Source organism: Candoia aspera, chromosome 8 (assembly GCF_035149785.1).
Source record: "Candoia aspera isolate rCanAsp1 chromosome 8, rCanAsp1.hap2, whole genome shotgun sequence".
In the NCBI taxonomy this organism is placed as follows: domain Eukaryota; kingdom Metazoa; phylum Chordata; class Lepidosauria; order Squamata; family Boidae; genus Candoia; species Candoia aspera.
In genome coordinates this window covers 23,430,460-23,454,863 of record NC_086160.1, presented here as the reverse complement: position 1 = coordinate 23,454,863, position 24,404 = coordinate 23,430,460, and the positions used below count along the sequence as shown (strand labels likewise).

General features: G+C 39.4%; 2 protein-coding genes across 2 annotated transcripts in view; both read right to left on the bottom strand.

Moving 5' to 3' along the window:
• LOC134502268 (uncharacterized) overlaps window positions 1-17,693 on the bottom strand; it is a 43,340-nt gene extending 25,647 nt beyond the window's left edge. The window contains exons 1-8 of the mRNA XM_063310503.1: window positions 17,665-17,693; window positions 17,104-17,223; window positions 11,363-11,521; window positions 10,347-10,470; window positions 8,210-8,419; window positions 2,922-3,802; window positions 2,091-2,230; window positions 1,079-1,207 (exon numbers count right to left, since the gene is read on the bottom strand). Coding sequence (XP_063166573.1) covers window positions 1,079-1,207; window positions 2,091-2,230; window positions 2,922-3,802; window positions 8,210-8,419; window positions 10,347-10,470; window positions 11,363-11,521; window positions 17,104-17,223; window positions 17,665-17,693 — 1,792 coding nt within the window. The remainder of the gene's footprint in view (window positions 1-1,078; window positions 1,208-2,090; window positions 2,231-2,921; window positions 3,803-8,209; window positions 8,420-10,346; window positions 10,471-11,362; window positions 11,522-17,103; window positions 17,224-17,664) is intronic.
• Window positions 17,694-17,826: 133 nt separating this feature from the next.
• LOC134502267 (uncharacterized) lies at window positions 17,827-23,067 on the bottom strand. The gene is made up of 5 exons (XM_063310502.1): window positions 22,647-23,067; window positions 21,642-22,051; window positions 18,833-18,987; window positions 18,523-18,731; window positions 17,827-18,063 (listed from the first exon to the last, which is right to left on the bottom strand). Exons 1-5 carry the CDS (start codon window positions 22,818-22,820, stop codon window positions 17,827-17,829), a joined length of 1,185 nt encoding a protein of 394 aa, XP_063166572.1. The 5' UTR covers window positions 22,821-23,067.
• Between the last annotated feature and the right edge of the window lie 1,337 nt (window positions 23,068-24,404).

The window sequence follows — 24,404 nt, the reverse complement described above, 5'->3', positions numbered from 1 at the left end:
TTTTGGAATTCCCTTCCCCGCTGCAAAAAAGAGATGGCCCAGCCCCACTCCAGATCACCAAGCCAAAGGGAAATTTGGTTGGGTTGATCTACACAATTTCCTTCCAGGGATTTTTTTAAAAAGTCCTGGAAGACAGTGGAGATACACAAAGATCTGAGCACAAAAATATTGCATCTGCCATCAGCAAACATAAAACTGACCACGAACATCTCTCAATTCTTATTTCTGTCCTGATGGCTCGATGGGTTAGAGCATCAAAGATTGCAGCCAATTGACTTATATTTAGAATTGGTCTGCTCAAACCCTGAGAGCAATAAAACTGATTAAAATCAATTAGTGGCAAGAAATCCACAGCAAATCCTTAAACATCTCTGAGAATAAGGTCTGCACTTGCCTTGTAAAAATATTGGTACCTCCTTTAGAATTGAGGGAAAGATTATTCATAACTGAAACCCTATTTCTGATTTTACCTCATTGTTTATGGCAATGCAAGAATTGACTAAATTCTTGCATTCATATCCTTGCAGTGAATGGTGAGAATTGTTTCCTCATGCCTGGCTGTCACACATAAAATGTGTGGGCTGTTACTATGCTATATTCCTAGTGCTATTAGAGAGTGCAGCATTGTGAAACATAGTATTACCAAGTACTGTAGGAGCATGAAATCAATAACACGTGTCAGAGATAGATTGAATAGTATCAGTGCTAAGAAATTATATGCTCCTTTAAAAATTAAAGATTTATCATCCTCTCAGGTACACACCTTTTGTGATAACAGTGATTATGTTTGGAAATAAAAGGCTATTTTGTTATTTTGCTCCTGGCCCAACCATTTGCTTCCTGCATCAGCAAATTCAAGTTTAAGAGAAAAGAGATTAATGATCATAACCAACTATCTCACTAAATGGGCAGATTGTTCAGCACACCTACATAATAGCAAAGTTTATTTGTTTGAACCAAATTGCAGGTCACATACATTTACAAATAGTTTTGGGCAAATCTTACGGAAATCAGCCTATATAAAATTCTTCATAAATTAACAATTAAATAGTTTCTGAAAGGTTAATATTACTGTCACCTTTCAAAAGATCACAGAGAAGTCCACCAGGAGCTATAAGGCAAGTTGTTGAAGGTATAAGAACAGGAATAGACGATTTCTGACACTGGGACAAAAGAGCTGGCAAGTAGAGGTATTTTTTAGGGTCACCTGAATCAACATGGAAAAAGTGTATTAATAATAGTATGTACTGTAATATACATCTTACACAGGAAATATTACATGGTGCATTACTGCTCCCAATTCTTAAAAAATAACTTTTTCAGATATAGAGCCTATGTACTTTTCCCATCAGGTAGAGATATTATAAGTTTCAAAGTGAAATTATTATGGTTTACCTTCTAGAATTAAAAACATACATATTGAATCTTGTAGAAATTACAGATAAAAGTTCTCCAAATTCATACAAGATTGGCATGGAAGTTGTTAGAACCGTTTCTCTACAAATAAGGAAACAACATTTCCCAATAAATTGAAATGAACTATTTTTTCCAATGGAGTAGCTGATCAACATAGCTCACTATGCTAAACAGAAATGGGCCTTCCATAGAAGGGTTCAACTTTGGGACTCCAATAACAATTTTGCCAGGAAAACATTTCATCCAAATCAATAAATCAGAAATTCTGTTAAACTAAAGCTGAAGAACTAAGGTCCTTTGAATCCTTGCTTGTACTCTGAAAATGAGCAAATAGTCCTTTTCAAATTCCTAGATGACTCCACTCTGCCTATCCTGTTGATTCTTATCTATTTAAACTATATACATGTATTTCTAATGTAAACCTAGGTTGTTTAGGTCTTGCTTATTTGGTGAATCACCCCATTAAATTTCCCTCTTGCACTCTTGCTTACATGTTTGACTGCAGCTTGTTTTATGGGATTAATTTTCCAGGTATATATGAACAGTATAGCTTAGTTCTGTCTTAGCTGTTTATATCCCAGTAGTGACAGATACTGATTGAAACCCCAAACACAGTGAAGAAATGTACAATCAGCATATTTCTTTAAAAATCAAAGGTTCATAATTTGATCTACCTGGGGCTACTGGTACATCAGCTGCAACAATCCAATGAAGACGGCCTATGAGTTGTGAAGCCATCTGGCATGGATCTTTTATTAAAACCCTCTTGGACAATTTGAGAGTCTCACTTAATAAAGTTAAATCAGGTATAGTCCTGTTGAGGGGGAGAGAGAAAAATAATAGAGGTCAGCATGCTGAGTTTTGATTTTTTTGCTCTCATAGCAAATGTCTCAAGTGGCTTTCATATAGAAGCTTTCTAAGGCTGAGCTATTTCTTATTCATTACATGACAGGATGATGAGTGGAATATAAACACAAATATTTGAGTGACAATAATTAGAATGTTGAAATACTCTATATCAAGGGTAGGGAACATGACATATTCAGTGGGTTGTTGGACTATTGTTCCCTTCATTATTAGCTGGCAGTCATGCTGATCAAGGTTTAGGGGAGTTCACAAACAACCAATTAGAGTTGCTTGAGGAGATGGCATACAAATTTGGTAAAATAAATACATGTCTACAAGTTCTCCAGCCATACTTTATCTGAATGTTACTTTGATGTACAGTGGATCTCTAAAATGTATTTCAATATAGACTATTCCAGCCTTTCCCTTGTTGGTACTCTCTGGAACCCCCTGGTTCTAATGGGATTACAAATCCTAGCCAGCATGACAATGGTGTAATAAAACTTGTAGGGGCACAAGGTTGCAGAATGTTGGAGTGGTTCATCATATTAGATGAATGCAGAATTACAAATGGGAAGAGTAACACAGAAATATCTGTTTGTGTGTATGTTACTCTTTTCTTACTCTTTTCTAGTTCTATTCTACCATTGTGAACTGACCTGTCAGCATTAAGAGCTGCTGCTAGATCCTCTTCAATACTGATAACTGATGAGGCCCAGGATTTGTGCAAAAGAAACTCATAATTAAAGAGACATTCTTTGATTAGAACAGTAATATTTTTTGATCCGATGAGATGATATGGAGCCCCAAGGATTTTACGGACATTGAAGGTGTAGCTGGGCTTGGGTTCTTTTTTCAAAGTCCAGGCCAGAGGCTGAAATACTGACAGTTCATTGCACTTCCTGAACTCCTGTGAAATTCTACCTAGGTAGTAATCAGCAAAGATAGCATGTAGTGATATTTGGGAATCTTGTGATTTTAGATATCTCTGTATGCAGACATGCTTCAAAGAAGTATGGGCCCAAGTAAAAACATATGTGTTGTCAGTTCTTTGTTCTCTCAAATCATCTCCAAGATCATCTAAAAACTTCAGCCATAACACTAGTGGGAATGCTGATACTGAGGTTTTTTGGAACTTATTTATTTCTTGAATGACCACACAATCCACTGACATGAGGTTGAGCAATTCTTCCTGAGTGATGCCATTTCTTGAAAGTGTCACATAAGCTACCATCCTTTGTATAACTTGTTCTCCATGAGATCTTTCCATTCTGCTCAGCATCCAAGAATACATGTCAGGTATATTTTGAGGGAGACACACCTCTGTCTCTGGACTGAAAGATGTCCATAAATGGGTTTCCTTATAAGCACAGTGTAGGTAAAGTGGCAATGGACAGGCTATACATGCTTCCATTAAGTGATTGAACTGATATTGGGAGAGTCTTCGATGATCCTTTCTGAGCCAGCAAGTGATAATTTCATTGATTTCCTCAGATGTTAAAGGTGGTATTTGAAAAAAATTTTCTTTCACAGTTATTTTCTGAAGAAAATAAGCATATCTCAGTTTTTGCACTGTTATTTAGTCTGACCAATCACAAAAGCAGTGGGATCATTTTTGCCAACCAAATGCAGGACAATCTAATAAAATATTGAACAAAGGAAATTTTACATTACAGTGAGATTTCTCTGTCATTTAATCCAGTAATCATGGGTTTGATTTTCAGGTTTACAACATATACTCAAAACTAAACTGAAGTTGTGCGTGTTTAGTACACACGTGTACACAGCTAAAAAGTAGGTTTATTTTTTGTTTGTTTCTAAAATTTAGACTAAACTGAATATAAAGGAACAGGAGCACATCCTTCCTCTTATGTGTTGTCTTCCTGAATTCAACTTCGAAGCACTTTTTCATCAAGTCCATCTAGTACTAAGATAGGCCGAGAAAAGGTCAGAATATCAGAGATAAGTCATGAGAAGCTTTGCTGTTAGACAACCCCCCTTCTCAAACACACACACACACACTTCATTGCAAACTATGGTGTTTTTTTTAAGTCCTGCTTTATACACAGAATTGTTCATTTTCATTTTGACCCTTGTATATGAATGCAAACATAGAATTGGGATCTAAGCTTAAAACAACAAAATGATTGCTTGCTTGAAGTATTTTTTTCTTCAGTTTGTTTACAAACAAGAGATTTTAGATTCATATGCCAACATCTCTTGAGCAAAGGATCGTTACCTTGTCGTGGTGCTGGAGCTTGAGCACCTCAATGATGACATGAGCTAAACCATGAAGGGCCACCCAAGACGGGAAGGTCATGACAGAGAGGTCAGACTAAATGCGATCCCTGGGGAAGGTAATGGCAACCCACCCCAGTATTCTTGCCGTGAAAACAAAATGGATCAGTACAACTAGAGATATGTCGGTATACCATCGGAAGATGAGAGCCCCAGATCGGAAGATGGTCAAAATGCTACTGGGGAGGAACAGAGGATGAGCTCAACTAGCCCCAGACGTGATGACGCAGCTAGCTCAAAGCCGAAAGGACGGCTAGCGGCCGACGGTGCTGGTGGTGAACGGCGAATCCGATGTTCTAAGGATCAACACACCATTGGAACCTGGAATGTAAGATCTATGAGCCAGGGCAAATTGGATGTGGTTATTGGTGAGATGTCAAGATTAAAGATAGACATTTTGGGCGTCAGTGAACTGAAATGGACTGGAATGGGCCACTTCACATCAAATGACCACCAGATCTACTACTGTGGACAAGAGGACCACAGAAGAAATGGAGTAGCCTTCATCATTAATAGTAAAGTGGCTAAAGCAGTGCTTGGATACAATCCAAATAACAATAGAATGATCTCAATTCGAATTCAGGGCAAGCCATCTAACATCACAGTGATCCAAAAATACGCCCCAACCACAGATGCTGAAGAAGCTGAAGTAGAGCAGTTCTATGAGGATCTGCAGCACCTACTGGACAACACGCCTAAAAGAGATGTTATTTTCATCACAGGAGACTGGAATGCTAAGGTGGGCAGTCAAATGACACCTGGAATTACAGATAAGCATGTCCTGGGAGAACAAAACGAAGCAGGACATAGGCTGATAGGATTTTGCCAAGACAACTCACTCTGCATAAGAAACACTCTCTTCCAACAACCTAAGAGACGGCTTTATACATGGACTTCCCCAGATGGACAACACCGAAATCTGATTGACTACATCCTTTGCAGCCAAAGGTGGCGGACATCTATACAGTTGGTAAAAATAAGACCTGGAGCTGACTGTAGTTCAGATCACAAACTTCTTCTTGCACAATTAGGATCAGACTAAAGAGATTAGGGAAGACCCACAGATCAGCTAGATATGAGCTCACTAATATTCCTAAGGAATATGCAGTGGAGATGAAGAATAGATTTAAGGGACTGGACTTAGTAGATAGGGTCCCGGAAGAACTATGGACAGAGGTTCACAACATTGTTCAGGAGGCAGCAACAAAATACATCCCAAAGAAAGAGAAAACCAAGAAGGCAAAATGGCTGTCTGCTGAGACACTAGAAGTAGCCCAAGAAAGAAGGAAAGCAAAAGGCAACAGTGATAGGGGGAGATATGCCCAATTAAATGCAAAATTCCAGAGGTTAGCCAGAAGACATAAGGAATTATTTTTAAACAAGCAATGCGTGGAAGTGGAAGAAGACAATAGAATCGGAGGGACAAGAGACCTCTTCCAGAAAATTAGAAACATTGGAGGTAAATTCCAGGCCAAAATGGGTATGATCAAAAACAAAGATGGCAAGGACCTAACGGAAGAAGAAGAGATCAAGAAAAGGTGGCAAGAATATACGGAAGGCCTGTATAGGAAGGATAACAATATTGGGGATAGCTCTGAAGGTGTGGTCAGTGAGCTAGAGCCAGACATCCTGAAGAGTGAGGTTGAGTGGGCCTTAAGAAGCATTGCTAATAACAAGGCAGCAGGAGACGACGGCATCCCAGCTGAACTGTTCAAAATCTTGCAAGATGATGCTGTCAAGGTAATGCATGCTATATGCCAGCAAGTTTGGAAAACACAGGAATGGCCATCAGATTGGAAAAAACCAACTTACATCCCCATACCAAAAAAGGGAAACACTAAAGAATGTTCAAACTATCAAACAGTGGCACTCATTTCACATGCCAGTAAGGTAATGCTCAAGATCCTGCAAGGTAGACTTCAGCAATTCATGGAGCGAGAATTGCCAGATGCACAAGCTGGGTTTAGAAAAGGCAGAGGAACTAGGGACCAAATTTCCAGTATCCGCTGGATAATGGAAAAAGCCAGGGAGTTTCATAAAAACATCTATTTCTGTTTTATTGACTATTCTAAAACCTTTGACTTTGTGGACCATAACAAATTGTGGCAAGTTCTTAGCGGTATGGGGATACCAAGTCATCTTGTCTGCCTCCTGAAGAATCTGTATAACGACCAAGTAGCAACAGTAAGAACAGACCACGGAACAATGGACTGGTTTAAGATTGGGAAAGGAGTACGGCAGGGCTGTATACTCTCACCCTACCTATTCAACTTGTATGCAGAACACATCATGCGACATGCTGGGCTTGAGGAATCCAAGGCTGGGGTTAAAATTGCTGGAAGAAACATTAACAATCTCAGATATGCAGATGATACCACTTTGATGGCTGAAAGGGAAGAGGAACTGAGGAGCCTTATGATGAAGGTGAAAGAAGAAAGTGCAAAAGCTGGCTTGCAGCTAAACCTCAAAAAAACCAAGATGATGGCAACCAGCTTGATTGATAACTGGCAAATAGAGGGAGAAAATGTAGTAGCAGTGAAAGACTTTGTATTTCTAGGTGCGAAGATTACTGAAGATGCTGACTGCAGTCAGGAAATCAGAAGACGCTTAATCCTTGGGAGAAGAGCAATGACAAATCTCGATAAAATAGTTAAGAGCAGAGACATCACACTGACAACAAAGGTCCGCATAGTTAAAGCAATGGTGTTCCCCGTAGTAACATATGGCTGTGAGAGCTGGACCATAAGGAAGGTTGAGAGAAGGAAGATAGATGCTTTTGAACTGTGGTGCTGGAAGAAAATTCTGAGAGTGCCTTGGACTGCAAGAAGATCAAACCAGTCCATCCTCCAGGAAATCAAGCCAGACTGCTCACTTGAGGGAATGATATTAAAGGCAAAACTGAAATACTTTGGCCACATAATGAGAAGACAGGACACCCTGGAGAAGATGCTGATGCTAGGGAGCATGGGGGGCAAAAGGAAGAGGGGCCGACCAAGGGCAAGGTGGATGGATGATATTCTAGAGGTGACGGACTTGTCCCTGGGAGAGCTGGGGGTGTCGATGACCGACAGGAAGCTCTGGTGTGGGCTGGTCCATGAAGTCACGAAGAGTCGGAAGCGACTAAACGAATAAACAACAAATGCCAACATCTACAACAAAATCATTGGTCTGTTATCATTTTGTCTAAATATCACAGAACATGACAAATAGGTAAGGAAATGTGCTGGAATATAATATATTCCCCATAATATATGGGGAATATAACAGAATTCCAGAACACTGATTAATAGAGTCTTGGTGATAAGCTGGCACATAACTTTTCCTGAGAACCTTAAAGGTACACTATAGAACAAATACAGTATTCTGCCATTCTTTAGATATTCTGGAACAGTGACTCCCAGAATTTCCATCCACCCTTTTCACTAATTCAGTTAATACAAGTTCTGAGCACATGCCTTGTTTTGCCCTTCAGTAGGGTGATTGGTGGACAATGTTGTGAGTCCTGTGCTGAAGGATCCCACCAAATTTATGATCGTGTTATAAGGAATCAAAACTATAAGTTGCCAGTGCTTTTGCTTCAAAAGCGCCTGACATTATTAAGTTTCCTTGGAATTCCAACTGTCTGAGAAACTCAGGAACTTCGTTTTACCTCCAGTTTTCTGATGCATGAAATGTCTGATTCTGAGCATGTGGAAACAATAAAATACACATTCCTTGGTAATTCAGGGGGTATCCAAGAAAGGTCAGCATCATATTCTTCGGATAATTCATCTATACCATCCAGGCAGATTAGAAGTGGCTTTTCTTGTGTAACCAATTCCAGCAAAGAGGAAAATTCTTCTACCAGTCCTTCAAAATCCTTTTTGAGAAACACAGAAACACATTATAGGCAATGAGTTCTCTACTGTGGATCAGGACACAATGGCTATTAGTAGGGCTATGCATGCTTTAAAAATGATTCAGGAGAGATGCTTTGGAACACACAGGAGTGCTAGTTCAGTACTTCCTTCAAGTAGCCGTGTCTTTTTTTTCAGGCTTGCCCAAAAGCCTAAAAAAAGTACGGCTGCCTTAAAGAAGTATTGTACTCACTCTCCAGCACTTTCCAAAGATCCTCTTCCATGAACATGCACAGCCCATGACTAGATGCCCATCAAATCCTGCAACAACACATTGTAGTGTTTCCAATAGAAGAGAATATCTGTAGCTCAGGATGGAACTGTGGAGTCCTTGGTGCTCTCTGAGCTTCGTTGTTTGCTTATAGAGGCTTCATGGCCTGACTAACACTGGCAGGGCAAGCTGCTGTATATAAACAGGGAGCAAACCCCACACTCACTAGCACTGATGATGTTATCTAGTCAGGTAATGAGCCATCTGCAAACAAACAACCAAGCTCAGAGAGCACCAAGGACTGCACACTATAGGGTGGAAAGTTTTCTTTCAAGCATATCCAACTTTGCGTTTTATTTTTCTGTCAGTTGAGATTAACACACTGGAATCGGAACCATAGCTATACTAGATTCTTTTATTATTTTGTTCTCAATTTATAATTTTATTCTCTTCTGATATCTATGGGAAGCCCCCATTTTCTTTCATGGGAATATTTTAAATCACATCTAAATCAGAAAAATATCCAAGCCATTACTTGACTCTATCTACACTTTTTATGTATTTCATCTGTCCTGTGTGTCCAAACACTCTATTTTATTATATCTTTCTTGATTATCATTTTAGTCCCCTACTATGTTATTGATTACTGTATTCCTTCCACCAATGTTTTTCCATCAGTCAGAATTCCATGGCACTGAATTATAAAAAGTTTTAGGGGATGAGACGACCTTAAGAATCTTGATAGTACCGGAAGCTTTGAGAATGACTCTATTCCAGGTCTTCTAGGAAAGCAGTACAATTTTGTCTAAATAAACAAAGCAGAGTCAGGCCTGGTTGAGATGCGGATGGGAGACCATCAGAAAACCCTAGGGCTGCAGATGACAGTGGGAAATTTCAAAACAAAACAACTGGAAGATGATGGAAAATCCACTTCCCTATTGTTGCCAAAAAACTGCATAGACATGCCCTTGTAATCACCAGGAGTCAAGCTCAACTCAAGGGAGAGTTTACATAATCATAGGAAAAACTAGTGGGAATAGTATTGGAAGATATAATTATGCTGAAGAGGTCAAATTAGGAGACAAATAGGAGTGGGGATGGGGAGAGAAGGAAGGCCAAATAAAATTCCTAGCAGCCTGCATAACATTTTTAAATGTTAGCAAAGGAGAACATTTTTAAAGAGGTGCATCACAATTTCAAAAATGTTCTTTCACAGAAATTGCTTGTGTGTTTACACAGTGCTGTTTCTCTGCAAGACCATTTTTGAGATTGTGTTCAATGACGTAAATAAGGATTTCTCCTTGCTTTCTTGAACAGATAATGAGCACTGTCAACTCTGACCACACCAAAATTATCAGCTGAAAAAGCATTATTTGTGTTCTTTCCCTTTATTATCAAATCAGGACAGCTGGCATTATTTTCAAGATACTTTGAACTCTATCATGCAAAGCTACTTTATTGGTAAAAATGCCCTTAAGCTTAGCTTCAGTTCTGGGAATTGCAAAGCTATGTGACCAGTTTGTCATTACCATGTTGTTTTTTCACAGGGAGACCTGATCCCACTTTGATCCCAAGATTGCCCAAAGTTTGTGCGGTGCTGCCTACTGCCTTATATGAAAAACCAGGGTGGCACAGTAAAAATGCATTGGTGCTTGATCAAATGAAGAAATTAATAGTACCTGAGATAAAATAACAGAAACATTATAAATGTCAGCTATCTGGTAGCAAAGACTCAGAAGCATCTGTCGGACATTTCTGCTTTCTCCAGTTATACCAATAAATCGAAGCACAACTCTGAGATTCCTGGGTCAAAATGGAAGAAATAGAGAAATAAGCCTCCTAATTGGAAAAAGTTCTTTAAACTTTAAACTCTGATTTTAACCTTTAAAGTCCTTTTTGTTTGGGGCTAGATTACTTGAACATCTGCCTGTCTGCACTTACACCCCTGGTCCACATGCTTCCATCATATAAGGTGAAGGAGGGCGATTCTGGGCAAAGTAGTGTTGTTCTCGCTCTAAACTATCTTTCCGAGGAGGCTCTTTTTTCTGGTCTTTTGAATTCACTCAGATTTTAGAAACTTAAAAACCACTTTCATTTAAAAAAACAGAAAAAGATCTTAGCTTTCAATGCTTGAATTATATTTTATTTCAGAATCTGCTAGAAATAATAAGGTTTTGTGCTGCATTGTAATCACTGGTATATTTTAAGAACTGTATTTTATTATTTGTCCAGTGAGTTTTCTCAAGATCCTGTGCTGATGATGGCCCAAACCAATTCAATAAATAAAATAGCTGTGCTATATGGGATGCTAAATAAATAAAAACTCTAACTCTTGGCTGCAATCTAATAGTCATCTGGATTTTTTAAGTCCAGATACTTTAGGCCTAAAATAAACATGTGATTACTGAACTGGATTGAGTATAAAATATGCAAATGTAGTGATACAAACTTAATATGTATTTTCAACTTGGAATAATGTTATTTTACATAATTCAGGGGGCTTTGTGATCCACATCAGGCTAATTCATAAGAAGCAAGCATACCAGACAGCAGTAGCTAAGATCTGTCTGTTAAGAACTTTTGTCCAAATCCTCCATTGACTTTTCTAGAGGCTAATTTTTGAGCTATCTACAGTTCCAAGGACTGAAAACTCTTAATTTCCCTGTCAGAAAGGAGTGGAAGTAATGATTCTTACCCAGAAATCCAGTCTGAAGCCAAAGAAGCTACTTTTGCAATGATCCCACTTTTCCCAGATCCTGCCTCACCACAGACCACAGTTACTTTTCTGTTTAAAGATGTAATCTGATTCTTCAGCTTGCTCAAGAACATTTCTCTCCCTGTTATATGTTTAACCCTATTTGCAATGGAAAAACAAACATATTTTTGTAATGTCATGGCATAGGTAAAAATTGCAATTCTTAATCAACTTGAGCAAAGCAGTTTTTCCCAGACTTCTGATAGAAGATTTTTTTCCTGAACTAAAATTGGAGTCCTCCATCCCACTGTTGTTGTTTATTCGTTTAGTCGCTTCCGACTCTTCGTGACTTCATGGACCAGCGCACGCCAGAGCTTCCTGTCGGTCGTCAACACCCCCAGCTCCCCCAGGGACGAGTCCGTCACCTCTAGAATATCATCCATCCACCTTGCCCTTGGTCGGCCCCTCTTCCTTTTGCCTTCCACTCTCCCTAGCATCAGCATCTTCTCCAGGGTGTCCTGTCTTCTCATTATGTGGCCAAAGTATTTCAGTTTGGCCTTTAATATCATTCCCTCAAGTGAGCAGTCTGGCTTTATTTCCTGGAGGATGGACTGGTTTGATCTTCTTGCAGTCCAAGGCACTCTCAGAATTTTCCTCCAACACCACAGTTCAAAAGCATCGATCTTCCTTCGCTCAGCCTTCCTTATGGTCCAGCTCTCGCAACCATATGTTACTACGGGGAACACCATTGCTTTAACTATGCGGACCTTTGTTGTCAGTGTGATGTCTCTGCTCTTAACTATTTTATCGAGATTTGTCATTGCTCTTCTTCCAAGGATTAAGCGTCTTCTGATTTCCTGACTGCAGTCAGCATCTGCAGTAATCTTCGCACCTAGGAATACAAAGTCTTTCACTGCTTCTACATTTTCTCCCTCTATTTGCCAGTTATCAATCAAGCTGGTTGCCATAATCTTGGTTTTTTTGAGGTTTAGCTGCAAACCAGCTTTTGCACTTTCTTCTTTCACCTTCATCATAAGGCTCCTCAGTTCCTCTTCGCTTTCAGCCATCAAAGTGGTATCATCTGCATATCTGAGATTGTTAATGTTTCTTCCAGAGATTTTAACTCCAGCCTTGGATTCCTCAAGGCCAGCTTGTCGCATGATGTGTTCTGCGTACAAGTTGAATAGGTAGGGTGAGAGGATACAGCCCTGCCGTACTCCTTTCCCAATCTTAAACCAGTCTGTTGTTCCGTGGTCTGTTCTTACTGTTGCTACTTGGTCGTTATACAGATTCTTCAGGAGGCATACAAGATGACTTGGTATCCCCATACCACTAAGAACCTGCCACAATTTGTTATGGTCCACACAGTCAAAGGCTTTAGAATAGTCAATAAAACAGAAATAGATGTTTTTCTGAAACTCCCTGGCTTTTTCCATTATCCAGCGGATATTGGCAATTTGGTCTCTAGTTCCTCTGCCTTTTCTAAACCCAGCTTGTACATCTGGCAATTCTCGCTCCATGAACTGCTGAAGTCTACCTTGCAGGATCTTGAGCATTACCTTACTGGCATGTGAAATGAGTGCCACTGTTCGATAGTTTGAACATTCTTTAGTGTTTCCCTTTTTTGGTATGGGGATATAAGTTGATTTTTTCCAGTCTGATGGCCATTCTTGTGTTTTCCAAATTTGCTGGCATATAGCATGCATTACCTTGACAGCATCATCTTGCAAGATTTTGAATAGTTCAGCTGGGATGCCGTCGTCTCCTGTTGCCTTGTTATTAGCAATGCTTCTTAAGGCCCACTCAACCTCACTCTTCAGGATGTCTGGCTCTAGCTCACTGAGCACCCCATCAAAGCTATCCCCGATATTGTTATCCTTCCTATACAGGTCTTCTGTATATTCTTGCCACCTTTTCTTGATCTCTTCTTCTTCTGTTAGGTCCTTGCCATCTTTGTTTTTGATCATACCCATTTTTGCCTGGAATTTACCTCCAATGTTTCTAATTTTCTGGAAGAGGTCTCTTGTCCTTCCTATTCTATTGTCTTCTTCCACTTCCGCGCATTGCTTGTTTAAAAATAATTCCTTATCTCTTCTGGCTAACCTCTGGAATTTTGCATTTAATTGGGCATATCTCCCCCTATCACTGTTGCCTTTTGCTTTCCTTCTTTCTTGGGCTACTTCTAGTGTCTCAGCAGACAGCCATTTTGCCTTCTTGGTTTTCTCTTTCTTTGGGATGTATTTTGTTGCCGCCTCCTGAACAATGCTGCCAACTTCTGTCCAGAGTTCTTCCGGGACCCTATCTACTAAGTCCAGTCCCTTAAATCTATTCTTCACCTCCACTGCATATTCCTTAGGAATATTAGTGAGCTCATATCTAGCTGATCTGTGGGTCTTCCCTAATCTCTTTAGTCTGATCCTAAATTGTGCAAGAAGAAGTTCGTGATCTGAACTACAGTCAGCTCCAGGCCTTGTTTTTACCGACTGTACAGATGTCCGCCACCTTTGGCTGCAAAGGATGTAATCAATCTGATTTCGGTGTTGTCCATCTGGTGAAGTCCATGTATAAAGCCGTCTCTTAGGTTGTTGGAAGAGAGTGTTTGTTATGCAGAGTGAGTTGTCTTGGCAAAATTCTATCAGCCTATGTCCTGCTTCATTTTGTTCTCCCAGGCCATACTTACCTGTAATTCGAGGTGTCATTTGACTGCCCACCTTAGCATTCCAGTCTCCTGTGATGAAAATAACATCTCTTTTAGGCGTGTTGTCCAGTAGGTGCTGCAGATCCTCATAGAACTGCTCTACTTCAGCTTCTTCAGCATTTGTGGTTGGGGCGTATATTTGGATCACTGTGATGTTAGATGGCTTGCCCTGAATTCGAATTGAGATCATTCTGTCGTTTTTTGGGTTGTATCCAAGCACTGCTTTAGCCACTTTACTATTAATTATGAAGGCTACTCCATTTCTTCTGTGGTCCTCTTGTCCACAGTAGTAGATCTGGTGGTCATTTGATGTGAAGTGGCCCATTCCAGTCCATTTCAGTTCACTGACGCCCAGAATGTCTATCTTTAATCTTGACATCTCACCAATAACCACATCCAATTTGCCCTGGCTCATAGATCTTACATTCCAGGTTCCAATGGTGTGTTGATCCTTAGAACATCGGATTCGCCGTTCACCACCAGCACCGTCGGCCGCTAGCCGTCCTTTCGGCTTTGAGCTAGCTGCGTCATCACGTCTGGGGCTAGTTGAGCTCATCCTCTGTTCCTCCCCAGTAGCATTTTGACCATCTTCCGACCTGGGGGTCTCACCTTCCGATGGTATACCGACATATCTCTGGTTGTACTGATCCATTTAGTTTTCACGGCAAGAATACTGGGGTGGGTTGCCATTACCTTCCCCAGGGATCGCATTTAGTCTGACCTCTCTGTCATGACCTTCCCGTCTTGGGTGGCCCTTCACGGTTTAGCTCATGGCATCATTGAGGTGCTCAAGCTCCAGCACCACGACAAGGTAACGATCCTTTGCTGAAGTCCATCCCACTGACATTCAGAAAAGTCTGCTTCTAGGACTATTAATACCTTGCTTTGCACTTGAACAGGAGAGGTTAATGGAGCCAGAATGACTACAAATGTACTTTATAGCAAGTGGCAAAGTTGGTAACCTGCAGAGACCTCCTTTGTTAGGGGGAACTGTAGGTAAACGGCCCAGGAAGTACTAAGAAATGTTTGAAGAAGACTCCCCCACTCCCACTGCAGCCCCAAGGAGGGACATGCTCCACTTAGAAATAGGGTAAGCAGAATCTATTATTTATTCATTTTTTTAAGTCTGTATAATTAAAACAAAACAAAACAAAGGCAATATCTACAGTAGAATGGGTGATGTGGGACTAGGTAAGAATATGGCATAATGTTAAAACTACTCAACTCTGTTTCACTTCCCCCTTTTATCTTAAAATCCTGTCCTCAAGGTTTTTCAACAAGTTGGCTGTGTTCACACAACACAAGTGAACCACAAACAAATCAACCACATTTGATACCACAGTGGTGCATGAACAGAGCCTATATTCATTGTGTTAGGTGAACCCACCTAAAATTGGGTTGAGTAAAGCAGAGTCCTCCTGAGGAATCTGTATAACGTCCAAGTAGCAACAGTAAGAACAGACCACAGAACAACGGACTGCTTTAAGATTGGGAAAGGAGTACGGCAGGGCTGTATCCTCTCACCCTACCTATTCAACTTGTACGCAGAACACATCATGCGACAAGCTGGGCTTGATGAATCCAAGGCTGGGGTTAAAATTGCTGGAAGAAACATTAACAATCTCAGATATGCAGATGATACCACTTTGATGGCTGAAAGCGAAGAGGAACTGAGGAGCCTTATGATGAAGGTGAAAAAAGAAAGTGCAAAAGCTGGTTTGCAACTAAACCTCAAAAAAACCAAGATTATGGCAACCAGCTTGATTGATAACTGGCAAATAGAGGGAGAAAATGTAGAAGCAGTGAAAGACTTTGTATTTCTAGGTGCGAAGATTACTGCGGATGCTGACTGCAGTCAGGAAATCAGAAGACGCTTAATCCTTGGGAGAAGAGCAATGACAAATCTCGATAAAATAGTTAAGAGCAGAGACATCACACTGACAACAAAGGTCCGCATAGTTAAAGCAATGGTGTTCCCCGTAGTAACATATGGCTGTGAGAGCTGGACCATAAGGAAGGCTGAGAGAAGGAAGATAGATGCTTTTGAACTGTGGTGCTGGAGGAAAATTCTGAGAGTGCCTTGGACTGCAAGAAGATCAAAGCAGTCCATCCTCCAGGAAATCAAGCCAGACTGCTCACTTGAGGGAATGATATTAAAGGCAAAACTGAAATACTTTGGCCACATAATGAGAAGACAGGACACCCTGGAGAAGATGCTGATGCTAGGGAGAGCGGAGGACAAAAGGGAGAGGGGCCGACCAAGGGCAAGGTGGATGGATGATATTCTAGAGGTGACGGACTTGTCCCTGGGGGAGCTGGGGGTGTTGACGACCGACAGGAAGCTCTGGCATGGGCTGATCCATGAAGTCACGAAGAGTCAGAAGCGACTGAATGAATAAACAAACAGAGCAGAGTCCACTTAAACCTGGTGCTGCATGATCAAAGCTGCTGTGTCATAGGCTGCATACCCAATAGCACTTCTTGTGTGACTGGAAGCTGTGATTTTCAGTCCCACTCATGGAGTTCCCTGTCTGTGCTGAAGCAATGAAATGCTTATCAACTCTGTTCAGGGTGGAAGGGTTATTTGCACACCAAGGCAAATGATCAGAGAAATGTTTGCCCTGGTCTGTCTAAAGTCAGTTTAGTGCATGCCATCAGGAAGAGAACTAACAGTAGAATAGGCTGAAATGAATAGGCAACTCACACAACACATTTTTAACCTGTCTGATTTTACAGCTCCTTCCAAAAGGAAAGCTAATTCCCCAGACTCCACTAATGTTGCTTCATTATTGTATGGCAATGCAATATTAAAGTATGTGACATAGTATTTTTTCTTGGGGAATGACCTGAATGCTGTTCAAGTGAAGGGTTGAATCCAGCTTGCTTCAAAAATCCACAGTACAAAAAGGTAATGAAGATGACTTTATATTTTAAGTTACCACATATATTAATGAACTCTTACTACTCATTTCCACTTTCAGTATATTCCCTTTGATGAAAAGTATCTCTGGCAAATTAAGCAATAGAACCCTACTAAACTTACAAGGCCTGATAGTGCTGAACATGTTCCAGAATCTCTTCATCATTATGAATGTTCAATTCTTGCTTTCTTTTAACACATAGTCTTTCTGGAATACCTTCTGAATTGATCATTCTGGTCAAACTGAAATAAAGAAGAAATAATTTATATGTTATAGTGTCCATAAAAGTATGCAGTTATACTCAAAAGGGCATGTTGAAGAAAGGATTCAAACTTGATTTAGTTTGCTTTGAGGGATTTCCACTCCCTTTCGAATTCAGATATATATCCCAGATCATTTTGAATTAGTCTGATTCACTACTGGATGTAAGGTTTGTCTCCTTTGTGTAGTATTTATTTGAAGTTACATTTTCACAAAGGTGAAGAATGGTTTAATATAAGTAAAGAGACACTTATATGTATAGGCACAAACCTAAAACATTCAATTAACAACAGCAACCACAATATTTTCAAAAAGGTATTACTTTTTAGCATCACACTTATTGAAAATTACTATTACTTTCAGTGTGCCAACATTTATCTTTTCATGTCTTATGGGTTGAATCCAAACTTAATCAAACTTACAACAGAATCACAAAAATCAAGTTGGTCATGATTTCCCATTAATTAGAAGTGATCTATAAATATAGACAATGGAATTTAATTTGTAATTTGTCTTAGGAAATGAATGTAAGCATAGAAACCCATCAACAATGGATTCTGTTCTCTTTCTAGGATTTTTATTTTTTAAGTATAGAAAACCAGTTGACTGAAACCTAGCTTTATGAATAAGTTATGCATTCTCTGTCCACAGATCTTTTCACAAAGCAGGTATGAAGCTAACCTGTTGAAATGATTAATAACAATTTTCTGAAAGTCACTGCAAAGACATTCCAGGTAGTAGGCATGGGACCTGTTCCTGTTGGGATCGATGCCACCTTTTCCCCAGCTAACATTCTTGTTGTAGATATTTGTATGACGAAGCTGTGAAGGCAAATCTATTAGCTTCCATATCAAGGAAAGAGCTTGCAAAGAGATTAACACAATAAAAGACCCAAAGTTCCTTAAAATGTCATAGGGGGAAAAAAAACCCAAGCTGTTTGAAAAGCAGATATAATATACAGTATAAGGGTGAAAAAATATTTTAAAAATACGATAAATTTATTTTTTTCCTTAATTTGCCCATTAACGATATAGTCTTTAGCTGATTAGGAAATCAAGATTTTCAGCATACCCAATACATTTTGCTCCAAACAGCTGCATTGCCTAGCCAGAGTCCTCAACGGGCTTTGCAATATCATAATAAGATGCATTACAACTCTCAGGTTCCATAATACATCAAGGATGGACCTGTAAACATTTCCACCCCAAAATTGGGATACTTACACATTTACTCTTATTTTGTATAGAACATGACAACCTGTGGTTTTTTGATAATCCTACCCTAGAATGAATGCTTTTCACAAAGTTTTGATGTTCCTCATTAATTGTTTTGTTCACTTCTAGTCTCAGTGGGTGGATATCAATATATTTAGACGCCTGAGGATCTGACAGATTGCACTGTAGGTCAGTTATGTTTCTTTTGAAGCAGTGACAGTGATCTTCACACATTCCTTGGACTTGGAATCCTTGATCCACTTCCTGCTGCAAAGCTTGGAAAACAGAGACAAATCAACTTAATATAATAAATCCCCTCTCCCTGAATAAATGTAATAAAGTACCATATGTATTATATTTTGGATATCCTTCTTACTTGTTCTGAGCAGCATGGCTGCAGCTTCTTGACCAAAAACAATTGTAGCATATTCCTGAAGTATCTTATGCAGTTTCTGAAAAGTCTCCAACCATTTGTTCTTAGCTTGCTGTCTGCGACTTGGATCTTTACTGAAGATATCTCTGTACACTGTGCTGGGCAGACAACATGACATGCACGAAGTATGAGAAACCACTTTCAAATTAGTAAGATGCTCTTCTCATCTCAATGTAAAATCCACTAACTCTGGTGATAAGCTCAAAGCAACTACTGGAGACATTTCCCATCTTCTTTTGTATATGTGTGTGATGTACAAAAGAAATATGGGGTCACATAGGGCAATTGTGTGATTCTAGATGTGGGATTGCCTCCCAAGACAAGACATGCTTGCTTGGTTATCTTGTTTTCATCTTGAACACCCAAAGTGGCATAAAAGGTAAAAGAAGCTAGTATAATTTAAAAAATGTAAAAACAAGTTCATTTTCAAACCTCATAATGTTACAACCATTGACTTTTAAAGGCCTGGGTTAAGAGATTTTATAAAGGCAGAAAGTGAGAGCCAAACAAAACTGTGAAGGGAGTACATTCCATAGACAGGGAGTGATGCAGGAGGTCCTCTTCCTTGTGCCCACTAGATGGGCCTCTGAAACCAAAGGAAACCAAAGATTCTCTACAAATTTTAATGTCTGGACAGTTTCAAAATAGGAGAGAATATTCTTCAAACAGTTAGGCTTTATGATACTTAGTGTTTTAAAACTTTACAGTAACATCTGAAAACAGTAGTAGAGATCTTTTAAAGTGGGCACCGGTTACTAGCCTACCTGTTGGATTTTGCACCAGCTGCATCTTTCAGACACTTTTCAGTTATCCTCACATAAAGTACATTGCAATAAACACAGGTGTAACCAAGCTGTAGGTAATGATTGCAAAAATTGACCAGCACAGAAATGGCTGCAACTGGTGCACACCCATAAAGGTACAAATGTACTTGTTGTCCGAACTGCCACCTATGAATTTGATGACACCTGAGGTTCAAGGAGCACTCCCAAGGTGCAGAATTGCTCTTGCAAGGGAATGCAGCTGCACCCAGAACAGGCTAAACTACAATCCTTGAGTCAAATTTCCTACTGAAAAAACAGCATATTTGTCTTGTATTTGATTTTAACTTGCTTTCCATTCAGCTCATTGCTGAACTTAGCCAATGTTTAACAGCACTATTGCTTTCTTGGAGTTAAATGGCAAGGATCATTTGAGCTGGTATCATCAGCATACTGATCTCTTCCTGCAGTTGATCTCTTCCTGCAGTTTCATGAGGATGTCAAACAGCACAGAGGGCAAATTAGAGCCCTGTTTGACACCATACATGGGTGACCTAGCTCTAAAGCAGTAGTCCCACAGCACCATCATCTGGTGACCGGGAGAATCAGTTGCCACAAAATAATGCCCCAGTCAAAAAAATCCACAAAGATACCGTGGTTAATGGTATGAACAAGCTCCAAGAGATCCGGTAAAAAGAGTAGAACTGTTTTCCTCACCGCTATCTAATATTTAGTATTGGTCATGCAGCAAGATGACCAAAGCTATCTCTGTTCTACCTTCCAGTTGAAAATCTGGCTAAATTGGTTAGAAAACTAGTCTCCTCCAAATACATCTGGACATTGGGAGGTCACTAATTTCTTACTCACTTTTGTCAGAAATAGAATAGAGATACCTTGGGGAAAGGTAGGGGAACTCTCAGTTAAATCTGCATCCACAGCCTTGAGTTCTAGTTTTAACCTCAATCTTCTAGAAATGAATAGAGTCAATGCAGATTTAATTTACTATGCACACCATAGTAATGCAAATATTCCAGATGCACTGAGGTAAGTGAGGTTACTCATGAAGGCATAAGAAAAATAGCAAGTTTAGTGTTAACAAAGCCCAATTTAGACAGTGGCAGAATTCATAAGTTGCACTAAGATATAAATATGGTTTGTTTAACTTTAGCTTAGTGTATTGCATGCATCTAATATGTTTCTAAGTGATAACTTCTGCTTTGGCATGTTGTGCAATTGAAATGAAGCAAATGAGCTGCTGTGCTTCATCTAGCTGCCTCGCTGCCAAATGTACTTCTTGTTGCTTTGATGTACTTGCTTCAATAAGTCCAGAGCTCTAAGCAGAGCAGCCTCACACATGCAGGAAATATCCTTTCAAAGTAACACACAGCTTTTCTATAGGGGAGAGCATCATGCCCTGCACTACCTCACAGTGGTACTGGACTGAAGCACTGTTCCCCTTTGATTACTGACTGGAATCGCCCAGCCTGGTAAGAGTGGAACCATCATAAAATGGTATGTGTGAAAGGTCCCCTGTGCAAGCACCGAGTCATGTCTGACCCTTTGGGGGGATGCCACTTTCACATTTTCTTGGCAGACTATAGAGTGGGGTGCTTTGCCATTGCCTTCCCCAGTCGTCACCTTCCCCAGCAAGCTGGGCACTCATTTTACCAACCTCGGAAGGATGGAAGGCTGAGTCGACCTGAGTCGACCTGAGTCGGCTACCTGAGAATCCAGCTTCCGCTGGGATCGAACTCGGGTCGTGGGGAGAGTTTCAGTTGCAATACTGCCTGCAGCTCTGCACCACACAAGGCAGTCCAGCAGGATACCATAGTCAGTGGTATCAAACAGTGCTGAGAGATCTAACAGGTCTAAGAGGGGCATACTCCTCTCCTTGAGGTTCTTGCAAAAATAATCTATTAAGAGTGACCAATGCCATTTTGTCCCCTGACAGGTCTGAAGCCAGCCAATTGAAAAATCAAAAGCCAACCTACCAAATAGGTTGAAGCTCGTAAACTGCAGGGATGCAGTTTTCATCCAACCTGTACCATTGATTCAAAAGCTGAAGTTCTCTCTCATATTCAGCTACAGTCTTTTGGGTGAGAAGAGAAGTATTAAGCAAGTCCAACACATCTGAATTAATCACTTCATGTTCTTTCAGGCTACTTATTGCAGTTTCAGACTCTTCTGTTGATGCATCAGGATCCTGGACATCTTGACTAATTTCACCTTGACTTTCATTTTTGTCTACTTTGATTTCATCTTTCAAATCAGTAGGTGGTATATGCTTTGATGTCTTGGTATTCAGCTTCCTATGCTTCACCATGGCCTTAATCAACTCAAAAATTTCCTTGCCTATTATTTCTGGAAGAGAGAGATCATCATGCTTCTGGCCAATAAAAACCTGAAATGCAGCACAGAAAATAATTTTAAAATGGTTCCTAGCAAACAAATTATTTTTTTCTGTGATGCTAATGGCATTCCAATATATTTAATATACTGTGCCAATTGGAAATTAACTAATTCAATGCAGCAAATGTTACTACAGATGATCAGATTAATTTTGCTATATACTGTAGGTAATTCTACTTTTTCTTTCATCTAGTAGATTTGTAATATAAATAGGTTCATAAAAGCAAGACTTTTCATTAGTTGGATTTGTACTTGGTTGGTTTTAACTAGGGAATGTTGAAAACAAATCTTATGGCTAGATTCACACATTGTGATAAGCCATAAATAATGGCTTACAAAGTACAGTTACTGGGTTCACATGTCACACTAAGTCCAAACCAAATATTAGGGCCTAGTATGAGTTGTGAATTCAGCCCGTTGTTGCTTATTTAACAAACCATGGTTAAATAATTTCTCAGCATGAGTGAACTCAGCAACTATCTGCGCTAATCACAGCAAACTTCACTAAAAACATTTGGAGTAGATGTGTAAGACTGTACAGTAAAAATATCAGATGAGTAACACATTGCAAATTCTATTCAACTTACAATAAAAGTTTGGAATCCCAATTGCTGGCATTTCTTTAATGTCCTCATATGTAGGGAAGCCATATGATGATCATTAGTAGTACCATCTTTTAATCCCCACCGTAGATCAAACATCCGGAAATCATAACCTCTCTTTTTACAGTAGTTGTATAGCCACGGAAAGGATCTTTCCATTAATGCATTTCGTTCTACTTCTGAATCTAATTAAAATAACAAAGCAAATTGCTAAATAACTTTAACTTGATTTTAAAAAAACCCCTATGCAACATCTAAAGTTTAAAAGAAAGAATTGGCAGAGTTGCAGCGTGTGATTTATATTCAGTATTTCCAGTCTAGCTGTAATATAAAAGAGAATACCCACTGAGTTGGAAAAGGGACTACTCTTGATTTCAGCACCATTGTTGTAATTACTTTTAGTTTATTTGAATATACAGTATATATTCCCTATTCTTTGCTTCAGGTAGTATGCAGAATTTCCAAGCACTTACTAACCGGCTGCTGACTACATCCAAGCCTATTTAGTTTAGTGTTCTTGTATCATGTGCTATCAGACTATGAAGCTTTATATATACAGGACAGGGACATTCAGGCTTCATTCCTTTAGTTTAATGCAAGTCTGTATATTTTAATCAATTTTGTTTCTAATATTAAAAATAGTAATTAAAGTGATGAGGGAAATGAGCCTTTCTTTTGTTAAAAAAAACCCTTCTAAAATTTCCTATTTTGTGATCCAACCTCTGTAGCAAGTCTGAGATAAAACTATTGAAATAAGAAAAACAATTCAATTCTGCATGAACAACTTCCTCTTCTGGTGCTTTCTAGTTTCTAGACGAGAGCCATGTTAGGAAGCAAAACTATGACAAGTCTTCTGGCATCTTTAACAATTAGCACATTTATTTTCACATAATTTTTTTTATTGAGTAGCATCTAATGAAATGAACACAAATACGGAATTACAGAGGTGCTCATCTTTAAGATGCTACAAGAATGCCATTACTTTGCTTCCTAGTGAAAATCTATTTAAACCTCAAGGAATGTTCTTTCTTGTTTAGATTAGATTTTGACCTTTTATAAAAATTTAAATTCCCAAATCTTCTGAAAATACCTTGATAACCTCCACAAATATAGATTGTAAACATTTTCTTTCTGGTTAAACAGGGCAAATGGATTTCTCCTCTCATTATGGCCCTGTTTGTTTTGGTATCTGCTGGGTTCTTCTGACAACATCTTATATCATTACTGGCATCCTGAGTTTGCATTAGGAAAAGGCTACAGGGTTTAGTTTCTTCAGTCTGGGTTTTCAGATGAGATGCAGTCAAAAAAGGGTAACGCTTGCGAACAGCCCTTTCTGCTTCATTATCTTTTGAGCCATTTATGTCTGAGAACTGCAGAGACCCTGAAAGTGTGCTTCTTGATAAATTCATTATCCTTCTATTGGTTTCCTTGACTGTGTCTTTTACTTCCAAATGAAGGCATTCACCACTTGTTTGTCTTTGGAGGAGCCCTCTGTCTATATCCATTGATCTTTGTATTTTGGTTGTCTTGTATTTGGAATTTTCAATCAATTCAGAGATTTTGTCTCTAACCAGAGGTTCATCTGAACATATATTGACAGCTGTATGGTAACCTTTGACCTGACCTGTACTGTTTGCTTCCTGCTAAAGAAAAAGAAGAAACTTGTAATTAGTTATATAAAATATAACATGAATACATTCTCTACTAATAACCATACATTTTTGTAACGACGACAGAACCCCA

Bases quoted from the DNA above. Each gene is read 5' to 3' on its own strand.
- LOC134502267 (XM_063310502.1), bottom strand. From the start codon at position 22,820: ATGGAAAGATCCTTTCCGTGGCTATACAACTACTGTAAAAAGAGAGGT. The intron at 22,052-22,646 runs GTAAGTTGAATA...GCTGCATTTCAG, and splicing joins TGGGATTCCAAACTTTTATT to GTTTTTATTGGCCAGAAGCA. The intron at 18,064-18,522 runs GTAGGATTATCA...TTGCCTTCACAG, and splicing joins TGAAAAGCATTCATTCTAGG to CTTCGTCATACAAATATCTA.